General features: G+C 36.9%; 1 protein-coding gene across 4 annotated transcripts in view; it reads left to right on the forward strand.

The window, feature by feature from the left end:
* The window catches only part of igf2bp3 (insulin-like growth factor 2 mRNA binding protein 3), a 46,132-nt gene that overhangs the window by 4,509 nt on the left and 26,230 nt on the right, over positions 1 to 15,393 (forward strand). For all 4 annotated transcript variants that reach the window (XM_067425204.1, XM_067425205.1, XM_067425206.1 and 1 more), the window contains exons 3-6: positions 4,867 to 4,915; positions 13,082 to 13,133; positions 13,233 to 13,296; positions 13,984 to 14,262. In XM_067425204.1, the coding sequence (XP_067281305.1) occupies positions 4,867 to 4,915; positions 13,082 to 13,133; positions 13,233 to 13,296; positions 13,984 to 14,262 (444 nt within the window). The remainder of the gene's footprint in view (positions 1 to 4,866; positions 4,916 to 13,081; positions 13,134 to 13,232; positions 13,297 to 13,983; positions 14,263 to 15,393) is intronic.

Below are 15,393 nucleotides of genomic sequence, written 5' to 3' on the forward strand. Positions count from 1 at the left end.
TCTGCTGTAGGAGAACATTCCATATTGCATTCCCACCGGAATGCAGACCTGGACTGAAAAAGCACACCAATCCCACCAAATTCCTGAAAAGAAAAGGGGAAGTATTTAATTCGTACGTCAAATCTGGAATGTCGTACGGCTGTACTTTCCGCTAAAGTTGGTTTTTAGTGAATGTAAAGGCTTACCAAATGGAATTGGGTTCTTTTGGAAATGTTTAAGAGGTTTTGTTTTTTCACTCGCCCCAGCACATGCACCTATACGCTTGGCCTTGGATTTTCCCCACTTTTCTCTGGTCTTGCATACGTCCCTGTTTATTCAGCTGAGTGTTAGTGTTTTTATTATCTGTGTTCCTTTTTTGTAGATTTGATATGATTGTATAAACAGTTGTTTGTTCGTAGTTTTTTGTATTTAAATGTTGAATGTGTGTATTGTCATTTTAGGTTCTGTAGTTCTGCCAGAGCTTACTGCCACTGTGGATTTTTAGTGAACCATGGGCAGCTTCTCGTATTCACACCCATAACTTGAAGCTCAAAACTAATTTTTTTTATTTTATTAAATAAACTGTTTTCCTGTGTTTTCTCTACGGGAGCTGTTCCCTGTTATACATTAGCATAAGCGCTGAACTACCTGTGGTATTTTTGCCTCACTGGTTATAGTTTACAAAATCAAATTTGGATTGCGGTGCCTTTGGATTTTGACACCGCAGACACGCTGGGGAAACCATGTCCAGGAATCACACAGAGATGTTGAATGCAAGTTGTGAAGCATTTTGATAATTCCTGAGATGACTCTGTGATTGTTCTCCTCTTGACATATACACTCTTTATGAGTGCAAATGTCCCTTACAGCATGCACTTCATTTCAAGGCCTTACTCTATATAAGTGTTCCAAAGCTAGGATAGACAGTCTCTTTCTTTTTATTTTTTAATTTTTTTTAACATGCTTTTAGTTTTGAGTTAATGTCTGAGTATTTGAATGTGTCAATTTCAAGGTAAAATAACAAATGAATAGGTCAATTTGTTGCATTTGTTAATGGTGGTAGTTTACATGGGACCATGTCTTCTTCGATTATCTCTAAACACATGCGCAACACATGCTTGTGCCTTTTTTTCAGAGGCAATGACCATTTTGCTTGTTTTTAGTTTTTTTTAATAGTTTCTACATTGTCCTGAAAGCAAATTATGTAGGTGGTAGTGTAGTGTTGCTTTGCTAATTCACATTTTTTGCTGTACAATCTACATACACTTGGAGGAAATCAAGAAAATATGCAATTTTTTTTTGTTTTAACTTTTTTTTTTTTTTTTTTTTAGGCCTGAGATGAATATTGCACAAAATTCTTAACATTTTGCTGCAAAGATATTGCTGTTGAAGCAAGATTATCCATCTGTTTAATTTCACCGTCATAATTAAAACAACTTGCGCACACACAATGATGTTTTTCTGGGGTTTACTGTCTTTTAGGGAGGTGAAAGCTGTCATTTCCAAGTAACTACAGCACAATACACTAAATAATCCAGATCAAGCATTGATGTTATGAAGCACTCGGAACTGTTGATGCACACTGATTGCTTAAAGCAAATTTATGTACATAGACATTGATTACTTTATTGTGGTGGATCAGATTCTTGTACAGCAGTGTGCTTGAGTCCCCAAATACTACTTACTAATTATGCCCCAATCTGTGTGCATGTGTGAAACGCATGTGTGTGCGCTAGAGTGTGTGTGTCTGTCTACCTGTTCAGGTAGAGGCTTGTTTGTTCCCATGTCCTCTGTACATTCTGTTCTTGTTAATGTCGGTGTGTAAATACGCAAGTATACAGACCGTGAACTTTGGAGCCGTGTAAAGTCAAGTGGGCAGTTATAGATCTTTCACAATCAGTTCACCAAAACGTACACATTATTGAAACTTATATTAAATTGCCGGTCTGTTAAAATCTATTGTTGTTTGAAATATATTTTTACGGTGCTGAATGGCATATTTACTGGCTCTATTTAAATCTGAGCAAAGCTAGTAGCCAAGTTGTCTTGTTACTTTGACTTATAGTAACGTAAACATTAACTATCTGGTCATGGTGATGCCTTTTGTCTTCCTCAAAACCAAACTGACACAATTTCTTTGCATTATTGTCATTTTTAGCTCCATAAATGGACTTGGTTGTGGTCTCTGACCAGTTGTTTTTGTAGATAGTGGTATTGATGAAACTTTTTTTGTGCTGAACTTCCACTATGGTAACCTCTGAATCCAGCTAAACCATTATATAAAAAAACTCTTAAGTTTAGCCTACATTTATCAAATTGTCTACATGTCAGTGTTTGTGAAATTGAGGCATTGGGCAATATGCCAAACATCAGACATAATGACATCTTGTATAGTTTTTATCTGTCTGCTTGATGTGCAAAATCAGTCTCGCATCTACAACTGAATGTTAATTAACGCACATCTGGCTCTGGTTACATACATGTGTTAAATAACCAATATTGCTGCTCTCTTGACCAGTATGTTAAAATGGAGATTCCTGACTCAACAAGGTGTTCAGAAGGTTCCATATAATGGGGGAAAAAATATTAGTAAGAGTTTGTAGATTTCACCTTTTTGTTTGGAAATTTTCATGCTGCTTTACGACATGGATAACTCTTTCTGAGATTCCAAGGTGAAGTGGACTGTATTAAATGTGTTTTTAAAGGAAACCACTGTCCTTTTGAAATGGCTTGCGCCTTATATATCTGTTTGAACAGGTTAATTTTCCCCTTTCTGTGGGTGTAATGTGCTTGGAAACCAACTGATGTACACTATAAATAAGTCATTGAACTTTCGCCACTTTCTGCACTGTACCTGATTACCTCATTCACATCTAGTTGTGTAAGAATGTTCAGTCTTTCTGTATCAATTATCTTGATTTATAAACCCCAATGTCAGTCAGACTAATAGGTGGTCATACGATACGGGTTTAGGTTGGGTACCTTTTTTTCCTAACATGACAAATCACAGGCTGTTTTGGTTCCAGTTGCTGGACTCTAGTACATCTTTTTGCAATCCTAGTATCAGTTGCTCACAAAATCACTAGCTTGCTTCTATCTTGTCCGATGAGTTACTTATGTTTGCTAATATTGCTCCTAACTGGTTCCCTAATCTGCAAATACATGTGCCATATGGTCAGATAATTTTGAGCTAATGCATGTATTTGCAAACCATTAGTGTTTGCAGGTCTACATTTTGGAACTGGGGTATTAAGAATTATTAAAAATGTCTGTCTATGGGAGACATTTATGTAGGTTAAACCTAATATTTCTAGGATCAAAACCATTTTCTATTTGTTGGTTGCAATACTAGAGGCTGTTTGTTTAGACAAAATCTAGCTTTAATTTTCAGTAATTTCCTTTTGGAGAAACAAACGTAGGAAAATTAAATTAGTTATTGTCAGAGTGCAAGTTTGTTCTTAATTGTATTTGCGTTAGAGCATAGAGATGTTACTCAAATCTTTCTGTGGGTCAGACTCAGATATTATTTTTGTGATGGACACACTCACGAGACGCAAGATCGGGTTCATGAGAACGAGACATGATTTTTACATAGTATTTTTAAGAAATGCATGAGTAGAAAAATAGTTTGCAAGTGCATTTGACTGCACATGAGCTTCTTTTGACCTCCTAAATTAACTCCTTCCCACAAATTGTTCATAGATCTTGTGCTAACAATAACCATAATTTCCAAAGTGGAAATGGAGGCCAAATTTTGAAGCATATAGATACAGAGTTTAGAGATGGTTACAACTAAATAGGTGTCATATTGGGAGATTTGCATGCCTCTTTCAAACAGCGGTAACTTAAAATTTAAATTGCGTTTGAATGGGTGTTCCCATTTACTTTGACTTTATATTTTGCGATCGTGAAGCTCATGTGCTTTTTAATAAATGCAAGTCTGGCACGTTTGCTATGCAACACATCCTCTGCCGTGGTCTAGTCCACTAACGCGTAACGCACACTCCTCTAGATGAGCTGATGGCATTAAAGTGATTATGACCTGAATTAAATTGTTCTTACTTCTATAAAAAGCAACTAGAGTAGAGTAAACATAGAATTGGCATATTCTATCCTAACTTCACCCTCCGTCAGATATGAGGCGAGAGCTTTTCTACTCGATGAGAAATCTCATCATAGTTTAGTCTCGCGAGCTCTGGTGGCACCTTGACAATTTTTCCCTTAAAGCCCGATGTCAAAGAAATGGGTTTGTTACCTCCAACTTTGTCTGCGTCTCGGCAAAAAAGCTGAGCTTGAACACCAAAAGGATTAAAGGTGACTGTCAATTAGCACATGCGTACTGTGCCTGCGTGCAAATAAATGTCTACATCAGCACGTATCAATGTCTATTCTTGTCATTCAAAAAAGGAAACCAAAAGAAGCACTTGCTTACCATTTTCAATATCAATCACGCAGATTACTTAATGTCAGTCGGCTCATGTTATGAAAACATTTGAATGCTCAGGTCAGATGCTGTAAAATTGACTATTTTCTCTCTGTACCGTCGTGAAGACTGCCTGCTTTCACTTTTATTTGGTTTTAGCTTGTGCATGGACTCTTTCGCTAAGCTGAACAGCCAATTCGAATTCTCTCACTGATGGCGCGACAACAATTAGCCATACTAAATTTGTACACGTTTTTTTTCCTCATGCACATGTTGCCACTTTTTAAAATCATTTCTATGTAAAGCACTTTGAATTGCCATTGGGTATGAAATGTGCTATACAAATAAACTTGCCTGTCCTTATAATATAATCTGGACCATTTCAGTTCAAATATGATTGATCACTTGTGTGAATGTATTTTTTTACAGTGACCCCTTTCTCTCTTTTTATTTTCTTTTTGCAGGAGCTGCAAGCTACAGATCAGGAATATCCCACCTCACATGCAGTGGGAAGTAAGTGGCACTCTTTTTCGTTTTTTTCTTTTTCTCCCTTCTCCGAGGTGACGGGGCTTGTATGAGGTGTGATGTTGAAGCAATACTGTGACTTGCTGGCTCACCAGTACACCTAACAGCACTAGTTATTTAAGCCACCAGACCTCCTGAGTAATGTCCTAGAATTTGACATCTTGGATTAAATGAGTGCATACACTTGATGTTCCAAAGAGCCTTTAAGGAAGTAGCCTGTTGTGTGTCCTTTTAGAGGCGTGTGAGTTTTGAGCTTCAGGAAGCCTCATCATGTGATGTAGAGTTGCAAAAATCACAAATGTTTTGGATCAAAAATACTTGGCACAAAGCAGGAAAATGAAAATGCTTTTAATGCTGTCAACTCACGAGAGGGATTGTTAATATCTGGCTTTCCTTGTTTGGTATACAGTCTTAAACAAATCTTGTAAAAGAATATGATGTTCATTAAAAAAACAAAAAAAAACTACACCTTCTAACCCATTGTTATTGTCTTTGGCTTATCAGATGAAACTGTAGAAGTGTTCGTGTGTGCGGCTCAGTACCCTGCTCTTTGCCCTCCCGCTTCTCATCTGAGCTTCAGATCTCACTGACCCTTTGAAAACTAGCATGACATGCTCGTTTTGCTCATCCCTCTTTTTTCGCTCCATTCTTGCACATTGACATGGCTGTACGTGAATAGAGCTTTTCAGAAGTCTACAAAAGTGCGCTGATCATAGGAATCAGTTCAGATTCCAAACTGCATTGAACTCTGGCATTTTCACCAGTTTTTGTCAATGACTGATTCCTCTGAGCGGGTGGGCTGGGTAGGGGGCTTCTCAACTACCAGTTTCATTTAAATATATTATTACAGTAGTAGGTCATTACCTCCTTGATGTTAGATTAAATGTTGGATTAATGTTTCTTTAAATTATTACATTTAGAGTCGACAATAACTACAATTATAATGGCGACTCAGTGCTTTCAATCATCGATTTAGTCCGCAAAATGTAATGGAGAGCTTTGTGTTTTTTGTTTTTGTTTTGTTTTTTCCAACTCAATAGAAGCTTTTAATAGAACTGCTGTGGACATGTTTACATAAGCATGTTTGTATATTTTATTAATGAATTTATATGTATGTGTATGAATATGTGTGTAAAACCTGCCAATGGTTAATCATTTATTATAATTATATAAGAGGTGTAAATCTTTACTTGCCTTGTGATTCGATTATAAAACTGCTCTGCGCATCACATCTTTACCCAATTCTTATTAATGATAGTTGCTATATTAATAATCACTATAGTTTTTTATCTTTATTAAAAATAATAAAAATAGTAAAGCTAATATAAGTGCATAAACAGAGGCTTTGTCATAAGCATTCAAGTAAATACAGAAATTGAATGATCAAATGTTTAAAAAAAAAGCATAATTACAGCACTTTGTATTATCAGCGTTATTCTTTAAGTGAGGTTCAGACCAACATTGACGGCATGTTTGCAGCAGTCTTTTTGCATATTTTATTATAGGTAAAATAAGTACAGTCTAATGGGCCTGTAATCAAAAGCTACAATATATGAAGTGTAATTTTTGAAATGTAAGGGTTTATTGTAACTATAGACACAATTAAGATTAAAAAAAAAGTTTATCCATAATCGGTACATAAGGCTTGTATAGTATATGGAGTTCATATCTAAAGGGTTAGTTCACCCCAAAAAAAAATTTGTCACTAATGACTCACCCTAATGTCGTTCCACAACCACAAGACCTCCGTTCATCTCCAGAACGAGGTTAAATATATTTTATATGTAGCCGGAGAGCGTATTGAAGTGTGTGCACACTATACTGGTCATGTCCAGAAAGGGAATAAAAGCATCATCAAAGTAGTCCATATGTGACATCATGTTAATTAGAACCTCTTGAAGCATCGAAAATACATTTTGGTCCAAAAATAACAAAAACTAGGACTATGATTCTGATTTGATTCTGACTTTGAAACCGTGAAATGCTGTTTCATGCGTACTGAGCTTTTTACACTGTTAAAGACTTAGATTCCCATCCTAAACCTAGACAAAGTTTCAAAAACTAATGTTGGACGTTTGGAGTATTTCTCTGTCAAAAAATACTCCTTCCAGTTTCTCACAAGTTTCGGACAGTTTTTTTCGAGTATGGGTCCACTTGACGTCGACAGAGCGCGTGACTAGAGCGAGAAAGGAAATGCACGCCCATAAACACTCAGCTGCAGATCCACTCGTCCATGAACACTTATGTCGTAATAGTCCACGCCGCGCTCCGCTTTATTCCTGTGGGTGACTTCAACGCTTCAGCACAGCATTCCGGGAAGGCAGCGCTGCATTTGACCCGATTTGAACGCGGAAATGACGGGAAGCTTCACAATATCGCGGATCTCCACGATCACTGCTGTCACAGGACTTTACCAAATCATACCAAAGAAGTCTGTTTTTGACAGAGCGGTCCCAGCGATAAAGGTTCGGTCCTGCTTTGGAAGCAGGCGGTGAGTAAAACTGCTTCAAATGTCTATGCTGTTGGCTATCGTCGCGTGAGTAAACCTCAGTAAAAAACTATATAACACGATCGTTTATAGTTAATTTATCAATGGAGCATGCGATCTATGGTGTGTGTTTTTGCTACATTTGTTTAGCTGACCAATATAGGTGTCAGTACCTAGGGTACGTTCTCACAAAGCGTGCTTCGTCATTCAAATGCGCTAAAGGTTAACATTACTCCATTGTTGTTCTATGTATAACGTTACACTAGTCTGACGTGCAAAACCGTTTTGCTTGCTACTGCTAAGGTTTAGTCGCATACAATAGTCCATAAACCGAATCATGTCCTCATAAACTGCGAGTAAACACACAAATGTTGACAGGCCATTAAATACAGTACATACCACAGAGACTGATGTCCTGCTGTTGCTGTTTCTCCTGTTCAATTTATTTCAGCCTCCGGATCTGATTCTGGATCATATCTGTATTAGTTGAATCTGGGTAGCGTTTTCTTCTCCACGCTTGAGGACGTCACCGCTTTGTGCGCGCTCGTCATTCTTTAGCTCCGCCCACACGATACGCCTCCAGGCGCTTGTTTTTTTCCGGAAAGACTTGGTACAGCCTATATTTCTTTTATAAATATAATAAAACTAAAGACTTTTCTGAGATATGAAGGATGCAATACTACTCTATAGGTACTCAAGACTGACATGAGATTGACTGAAACTAAGTGTCCCCCCCCCCCTTTAAATTTGTATGCAATATGCAGTTATTTTATTTGTTCAAACAAATAACTCCGATAGCATGTAATGTAAATCAGTTAGATATCTATCCATATAGCAGACTACTTGCATAAAATGCATATAATTAGCAGTTGTCATTCTGTATCTATACATGTCTTAGTAAGATGTTTAGGTTACCTTCCACTACATAGAAGGACCAATGGGTGGACCAATAACAGTGTATCAGCAGCAGCAGTGATAGGGAATCAACAATATGGTATTCAAATTCCGGATCAAAGCCCTAACTTAACAGCTGAGGCTGAAACATTGCTCTTGGTTCTCGAAAATATTGAGAAAGGTTAAGGACACAACTGTTAATTGCCTCAGACTCAAGGTCGAATCCTTAAAGACTGACCACTTTGAGATTGAAATTTTAACTAAACTAGATCTTTTACAGAAGGAAAACCTTGATATTTTGATGGATTCTATGATGGGGAAGTGCTTGATTTGGAAATATCTGACTGATCTTTTGAATTCAGACCATTAATTATACATCATGTATATGGAATAAATATTAAAAAAATAGACTCTATGAAATAAACCAGTATAAAAAGATTGCTAAAAAGTTTACCTGACCAAGTCATCTTGACTGGGTCCCTCAATACTTGTACAAATTTATATTGAAAGGCTAATGTTCAATATAGTATTTATAGTATTCAATATAGTAAATGGTTTAAAATGTGTAGTTTACCTTGTTTGTCATAAATATCCTTGACTCTAATGTCTTTTAAAATATTACACAAAAGGTAATTAAATTTATGATCAAAGCTCTAAAAAATGTATTGTATAACTGTGGGGCAAATGTACAAAGAAATGGTCCTCAAAAACCTAATGTATAATTTAATTATACATTCCTCTTGATCATAGATGGTGGTTTTATGTATGAATAAAGTAAACTTGAGTTGCTTTTTATTCAGTACGTGTACAGACTAAAATGTACTCTTGTAAAGATTTCGCTTTAAAACAAGATGTGTATCACATGAAGGTGAACATTTTTGGACTTATAAAAGAGGCGTTTAAAGTGTAAACTATCAATTAGAAAGCATGTGGATTGTATACAACGGGTGTTTGGCAAAATTGTGATCATGCAGATAATATAGAGGCCTTTGATATTCATGATGCAGTAGTCTTTATAGGGTTAATATATATATTTTTTTATAATGAAATATTTTTGCCTAAATGTTCTTAAGAGGCCAATACCTGATGGCTGTAAAACTTGAACTGAGTGTTCTGTACCACTTTTCTGTTATTGTTTTACGTATTTGCATCTGGTGTAGGCTGAGAAAAGTAACTAATCTAACCTGAATTTAACATGGTGCTGAAATGCAAGTTGCTAGGGGGAGAAACCACTTTTATTTAATGGGTTATAGAACATATGACCGTAAACTGGTTTAATTATTATAATTAAACATGTATTTTATTAATATTTGAGTTTTCACCATGAAGTGGATAATCAATACAGCAAACTGTACCTCCATGTGGCCTCATTGTCATTTATGAAAAATTAAATGTTGTCTTCCCTGAATAGATAATGGGCACAAATATTGGTTTTCTTCTTATAAATCACAATTCAGTATGCAAATGGATATATGAATGATCCAATCGGAATTCATATGCATCTACAATAATGCATCAGTTAAATTTCATTGATGGAATGCTTTAAAAAAAGTTGACAACTTGTTATCTTTACCAACAGACTTTTAAAGTACTTATTTATAAGGCTTATGTGATCTGCAAAACTTTTTATTTTAAGCAGTTCGGGCTGAACTTGAGAAATTTGTTGGGGGGGGGGTATCAATAGTTTGCTCACTTCGCTAGCACTGTAAATATAATTTTTAATGTTACATTTAAATATATATATATCAAAATGAAACTTCAGTAAACTGCGTCGTTCTGGCATTCTATACGGCTGTTCATGGTTTCCGCAGCAGTATTCTGCTGATGTGTATATGATCCATCTGAAGAATCATGTCTACTCAGGTTTTGCCCTGTGGTGGTAAGCTCTTTTGTAGTTTAGGATTCATCTCTATTCTGTTGCTGAATAATACTAATCTGTTTTGTAGTCTATTAACCCGGAAGACAACGATCATTTGAACCATAGTCATCTTTGGGAATTTCCAGTGACTTAGACTTGTAGATGCCTTTTGTCCTTTAAGTCGACTGAACTACCACAAGTATGTGAGTTTGTGCTTGACAATGCTTACCATTGTAAACTGCTATTCAAAAATGTATGCAATACACTGCAAGAAATTGTAAAAAAAAAATCAAATTTTAAAAAGTGTATGAAAGCGTTTAAAAATCACTTTCAAAGTATGATTATTTTGGTTTTGAACAGGGCAGTCTTTTAAGGTGGTGTTTATCACAGACCATTTTTTCCTGGGGGGTGAAAAAATCTGAAACGGCTTTACTAAAAAGCCATAGGAAATTCCAGAGGGAACCCATGGTGAATTAGCCTCTCAGTTTGGCAGATTTAAAGTCAATTGTCAAGGTCATAAAGGCTCCCTTTTTTTATACATTCTAGCCTCTAGTCCATTTGTGAAAAAGCTAGATGGGAAGGCTTGGCGTTATTTTAGTGTACACTTTCATTCAAAAGTTTTTATTTTCTAATGCTCACCAAGGCATTTATTGAAAAAAAAAAAAAAAAAAAAAAAAAAAAAATATATATATATATATATATATATATATATATATATATATATATATATATATATATTGTAAAACAGTAATTTAGACTATTACAATTTCAAATAATTTTTCTAGTCTAATAGTATTTAGTTTATTTCTGTATTGGCAAAGCAGAGTTCTTGACAGACGTTACTCCAGTCGATCACTTGATGAATTTATCATACTTGCTGTATAAAAGAATTTCTTTTTACGCAGTACGTCTTTAATCTTTAGAAACCACCGAGTGTTTTTTGTTTTTGAAAACCACTAGGGTTTAGTTGGATATGCTATATTTGCTCTGAAAGGTTTATCAACTTGGCATGAACCCAATGTTAACCCCAAAAAATGTGTACATTTGTAAACCATGTGATTTTTGTTTGAAATAAATATGGTTAATGTTAAATTTCCCTCTTATTTCAGCTCAAAATAAATCCGCTGTCAGACTGCAAAAATGTCAAGTACCTACTTGAGTGCAATTTTTAGTTATTTAATCTCTCCCTTTGTTTTTCTTTTGAGTTTTGACCTGCCATTTGCATTCAGTTTTAAGGTTTGTATTGTCTTGTTGCTGTGGGCACATGTTGAGATATTGGAGTGTGTTATCTGTGATGGCGTAGCTTTAGGGATGTGCATTTTGCTGTGTGACCAGGCTCAGGCGAGCTTAGCCGGGGCTGGATTTTAACCTGCTGCCCCGTCTGGCTACAGGCCTGCTCCATGTGTGGACGCCCAGAATGTGTAGATCAACCTTACTTACTACCCCCCACCCCCATTTCCCTTCACTGCATGTTGCCTGAAAGCCAGCCACACCCCCTTCCTCTTTCACCCGATTTAAAGGAAGCTGCCTCTTATTGGCCTGGACTCAATGACTGACTGGTTTTGTAGCCAATGGCTAGAGATGCCCAATGGCTGCTGGGAATTCCATAGTAATGTACACGCCAACCAATAGGACTGCTTGGAATGGAGAAGGGAAGTGGTGGCGGTTAGGGGGGTTGGGGCATTAGTATGTGTGACGTATAGGGGGCTGGTGTGTGCGAAAGCCTGTAGGCTTCCTTTTACCCATGTTCAGTGTTCTTCTGCATGCCTCCTTCAGAGCAGGAGTGGTGGAAGCGAACAACTGTGGCAAATTAGATGTAAAACACTACTTTAAAACTGTAAAATTTAATGAATGTCATAACCGGGCCTACCTTTTATTTATATAGCGCTTTTACAATAGATACTGCTTTTCAAAGCAGCTTTACAATGATAACAGGAAAATAATGCAGAAAAGATTGTTTTGGAAGCAGCAGCTCTAGAAGTAATTTTTTCAGTTTTTTCATATCCGTTGTAAAAGTCATTAGTTGTTAATTTAGTGGCTTTTAATACGTTTAAATGCCTATTAAAACTTTTAATGCATTATGGCCATTCTTTTTACATGACGGGTGTTTTGGTGGCTTGAGAACACAAACTTTGAAAGTGCATGTTTTTGAAACAATACCATTATTTCCGTGGAAATGTCAAAGATGCAAATCTGTGAAAGCGGTGATGGCAAACGCATGCATAATGCTTTAGTCTAAAAGAGATTCGCATTTGAATGTGTGCGCGCGCAGGTGTTTTATTTTTTTTATATATTTATTTTTATATATATTTTTATATATTTGTATAAGTACCAAAAACCCTGATTTCTCTCTGACTTGTGCTGGACTTCTCCAATCATTTATTCCACTGTAACCCCCATCCCATTTATTCCACTGTGATCCCCATGCGGATCTTGGTACCATCCGCAACACACTCATCTCATCTCAAAATCCAATCAACAATTGATGCGTAGAACAACGTTCCTTTTCTTTTTTCGATAATCCATTACATTTTAGATATGGAAGATCTATCGCTACTTCTGTTTCATTGACTGCAGTGACCCATGTATATTGAAGACAAATGTATGTTGTCATTTACTCTTCCTTATGTTCCAAACCTGTGTGACTTTCTTCTGAGCACCACAAAAGCTAATGTTTCTTTTTTTTTTAATATGGTTCAGAAGCAACCATTTCTTCTGACACAGAAGAAAAAGTCATGCCGGTTTGGATCAACATGAGGGTGAGTAAACGGTTTTTGGGTCAATTCTTAACTGTTCAATATGTTGAACCCCATTACTTTGACTATTTAGTCATTCTTTGAAGTTCTTCTATCAGTCTCTTACACCATTAGTATTCATCTTAATCTGAAGGTTTGTTACTTGACTTCATCTACAGGTTTTGGACGGGTTGTTAGCGCAGCATGGCACCGTGGAGAGCTGTGAACAAGGTAGGATGTGCTCTTCAGCAGATTGTCACTTTAGTAATCCATATATTAAAAGATTAGGTAATTCTCTCCCCCTCTGTCTTCTTTCTCTTCCATCTTCAGTCAACACAGACACTGAGACCGCTGTAGTCAATGTGCGATATGCCGCCAAGGATCAAGCCAGAGAGTGAGTATTATCTGCCTCTGATTCGGCCGATACGGTCACCACCCCACCCCCTCCAGAGCGTCTCTGTCTCACAGTGAAATGTGAGACTGTCAGTTCCACATGCACTGCTATTGGGATTTTATTCAGCAATTATAATAACTCATTCAGTGCCACCTACTGTTTGATTAGTAGAACTGCAGAGCAGTCTCAGGGGTTGCTGAAGAAGTCTCTGGTAAATGAATGGAAAGGCTTGGATAAAAGAATCTTCTGCAATTGTTTGCGTACAATAGGGAGTTCCTGTTACCGTCTGCTAGTGGTTGTCAATGAAAGATGTGGTGGCTTTAAAGGGCTCTGGCGTTCCATCATGTCTAAGCCTTATGCTCTTAAACTCCCCATCAGTTTCACTTAAGTTTTACATGTCCTGTTTGAGATGGAAGTGGAGAAGCAGAGATTGATTTCATGGCCTTTGTCTCAGTTGCCTCTGCTATTCCCCAAAAGTGGCCAATATTGAATAGACAAAATATGTAGGTGTTTCTGGGACCTATGCTTTTAAATTATGGCAAAACATTGGGCCTCATTCATTAAATGTTTATCATTTTTTTGTATTGTATAGAGATATTTAAAATTAGTTCTTAAATGTAAAAGATCTGTTTACATTAGTGAATGTGTAAGTTAATGGTTCCCATCCCTCTGCACTCACTTTTCCAGAGCATTGGACAAATTAAATGGCTTCCTTATGGAGAACTACGCACTAAAGGTTTCCTATATCCCAGATGAGACGGCTACTGCAGATGCCCCTGCCATGGGCGGCAGGAGAGGTTTCAACCCACGAGGACCACCTCGCCAAGGCTCTCCTAATCTGGGCGCGAGACCTAAACTGCAGTCAGACGTGCCTCTACGCATGTTGGTGCCCACCCAGTTTGTAGGAGCTATTATTGGCAAGGAAGGTGCTACCATCCGCAACATAACCAAGCAGACTCACTCAAAGTAAGTATACTCTGTGTACGTACTTGTAAACAGTCTTGTCATTTATTTTGCCACCCATATTAATATATTGCAACATTCATACTGAGCACATATTGCTGTGTACCCCAGTAAACACAGAACGTTCCCATATGGTTCCTGTTTGGTTATTTTTATAGGGGAACCAAATAAGAACGTTCTATGAACATTCTTTATTGGTTTTGGTTTGTAACCTAAAGAGAACCTTCACAGAACATTCCCTGCAGGTTATTTTTAGGTTTTATTTGATAACCTAAAGGTCTTAAAGTATTACAAGTTGATAAATCCATTTTGGGAAAATTAAGACCCTTAAAAGGTATAAAAAAGTCTTAATCATGATTTTAAGGTATTACATTTTGTTCAAGCTTTGTCAAAAAAGTTTGACTCCAAAAAGTATTCATTAATATATTTATTTTAATCCCTTTAACTATTAAAAAACAACTGCGTGTTCGGTCAGTGAGATCGGCTTGGGGCACATGCGCCGTCTACGAGACCACATTTTGCAAAATGGGCGGTTAGGTGATGTGTCGAACTCCGCATGTTGTGAAACGGATATGCAATATAAACGATACAAAATTGGCCTACGATTTTAATTCTGTTGCACTATCGCATGATGTGTGTTTTACATTTAAACATTTAAATTTCATTTGCGGCAGTTCACGTGTCCGCTTAGGAGATACGAGCAACTCCAAAAAAACACATGAACGCCATGGAGTTTGCAGCTTTGCACATGGATCACCGTCATTGTGATGTGTGTGAAATCTTTAATGAGACTGTATATATCCTACTTCATAATATCTTCGAAATGCACCATTTAGATGTTCTCAATGCTAGGCGCAACAAACATCAAAACAAGCAGTAACGCGCGCGTTTGTGATGAGCAGCGCTCCTGCTTTCAGAGCTCAGAGCTGCGTGCTTTCTTTGATTTGTGTAATTTAAATATCACACTTTAATCATATTTATAGCTACTAACTTAAAACAAGCTGCGTTACAATGATGAATGATTAGCTCAAAAGATCTGCATGTGTGATGAACTTTATCTGAATTAAACATCTCGCTTTTGCGTTCTAGCGGTTATTCTAGCGTGTGATGTAGGCTATAGGTTGTCGACCCTGG

Source organism: Pseudorasbora parva, chromosome 19, assembly GCF_024679245.1.
Source record: "Pseudorasbora parva isolate DD20220531a chromosome 19, ASM2467924v1, whole genome shotgun sequence".
NCBI lineage: Eukaryota > Metazoa > Chordata > Actinopteri > Cypriniformes > Gobionidae > Pseudorasbora > Pseudorasbora parva.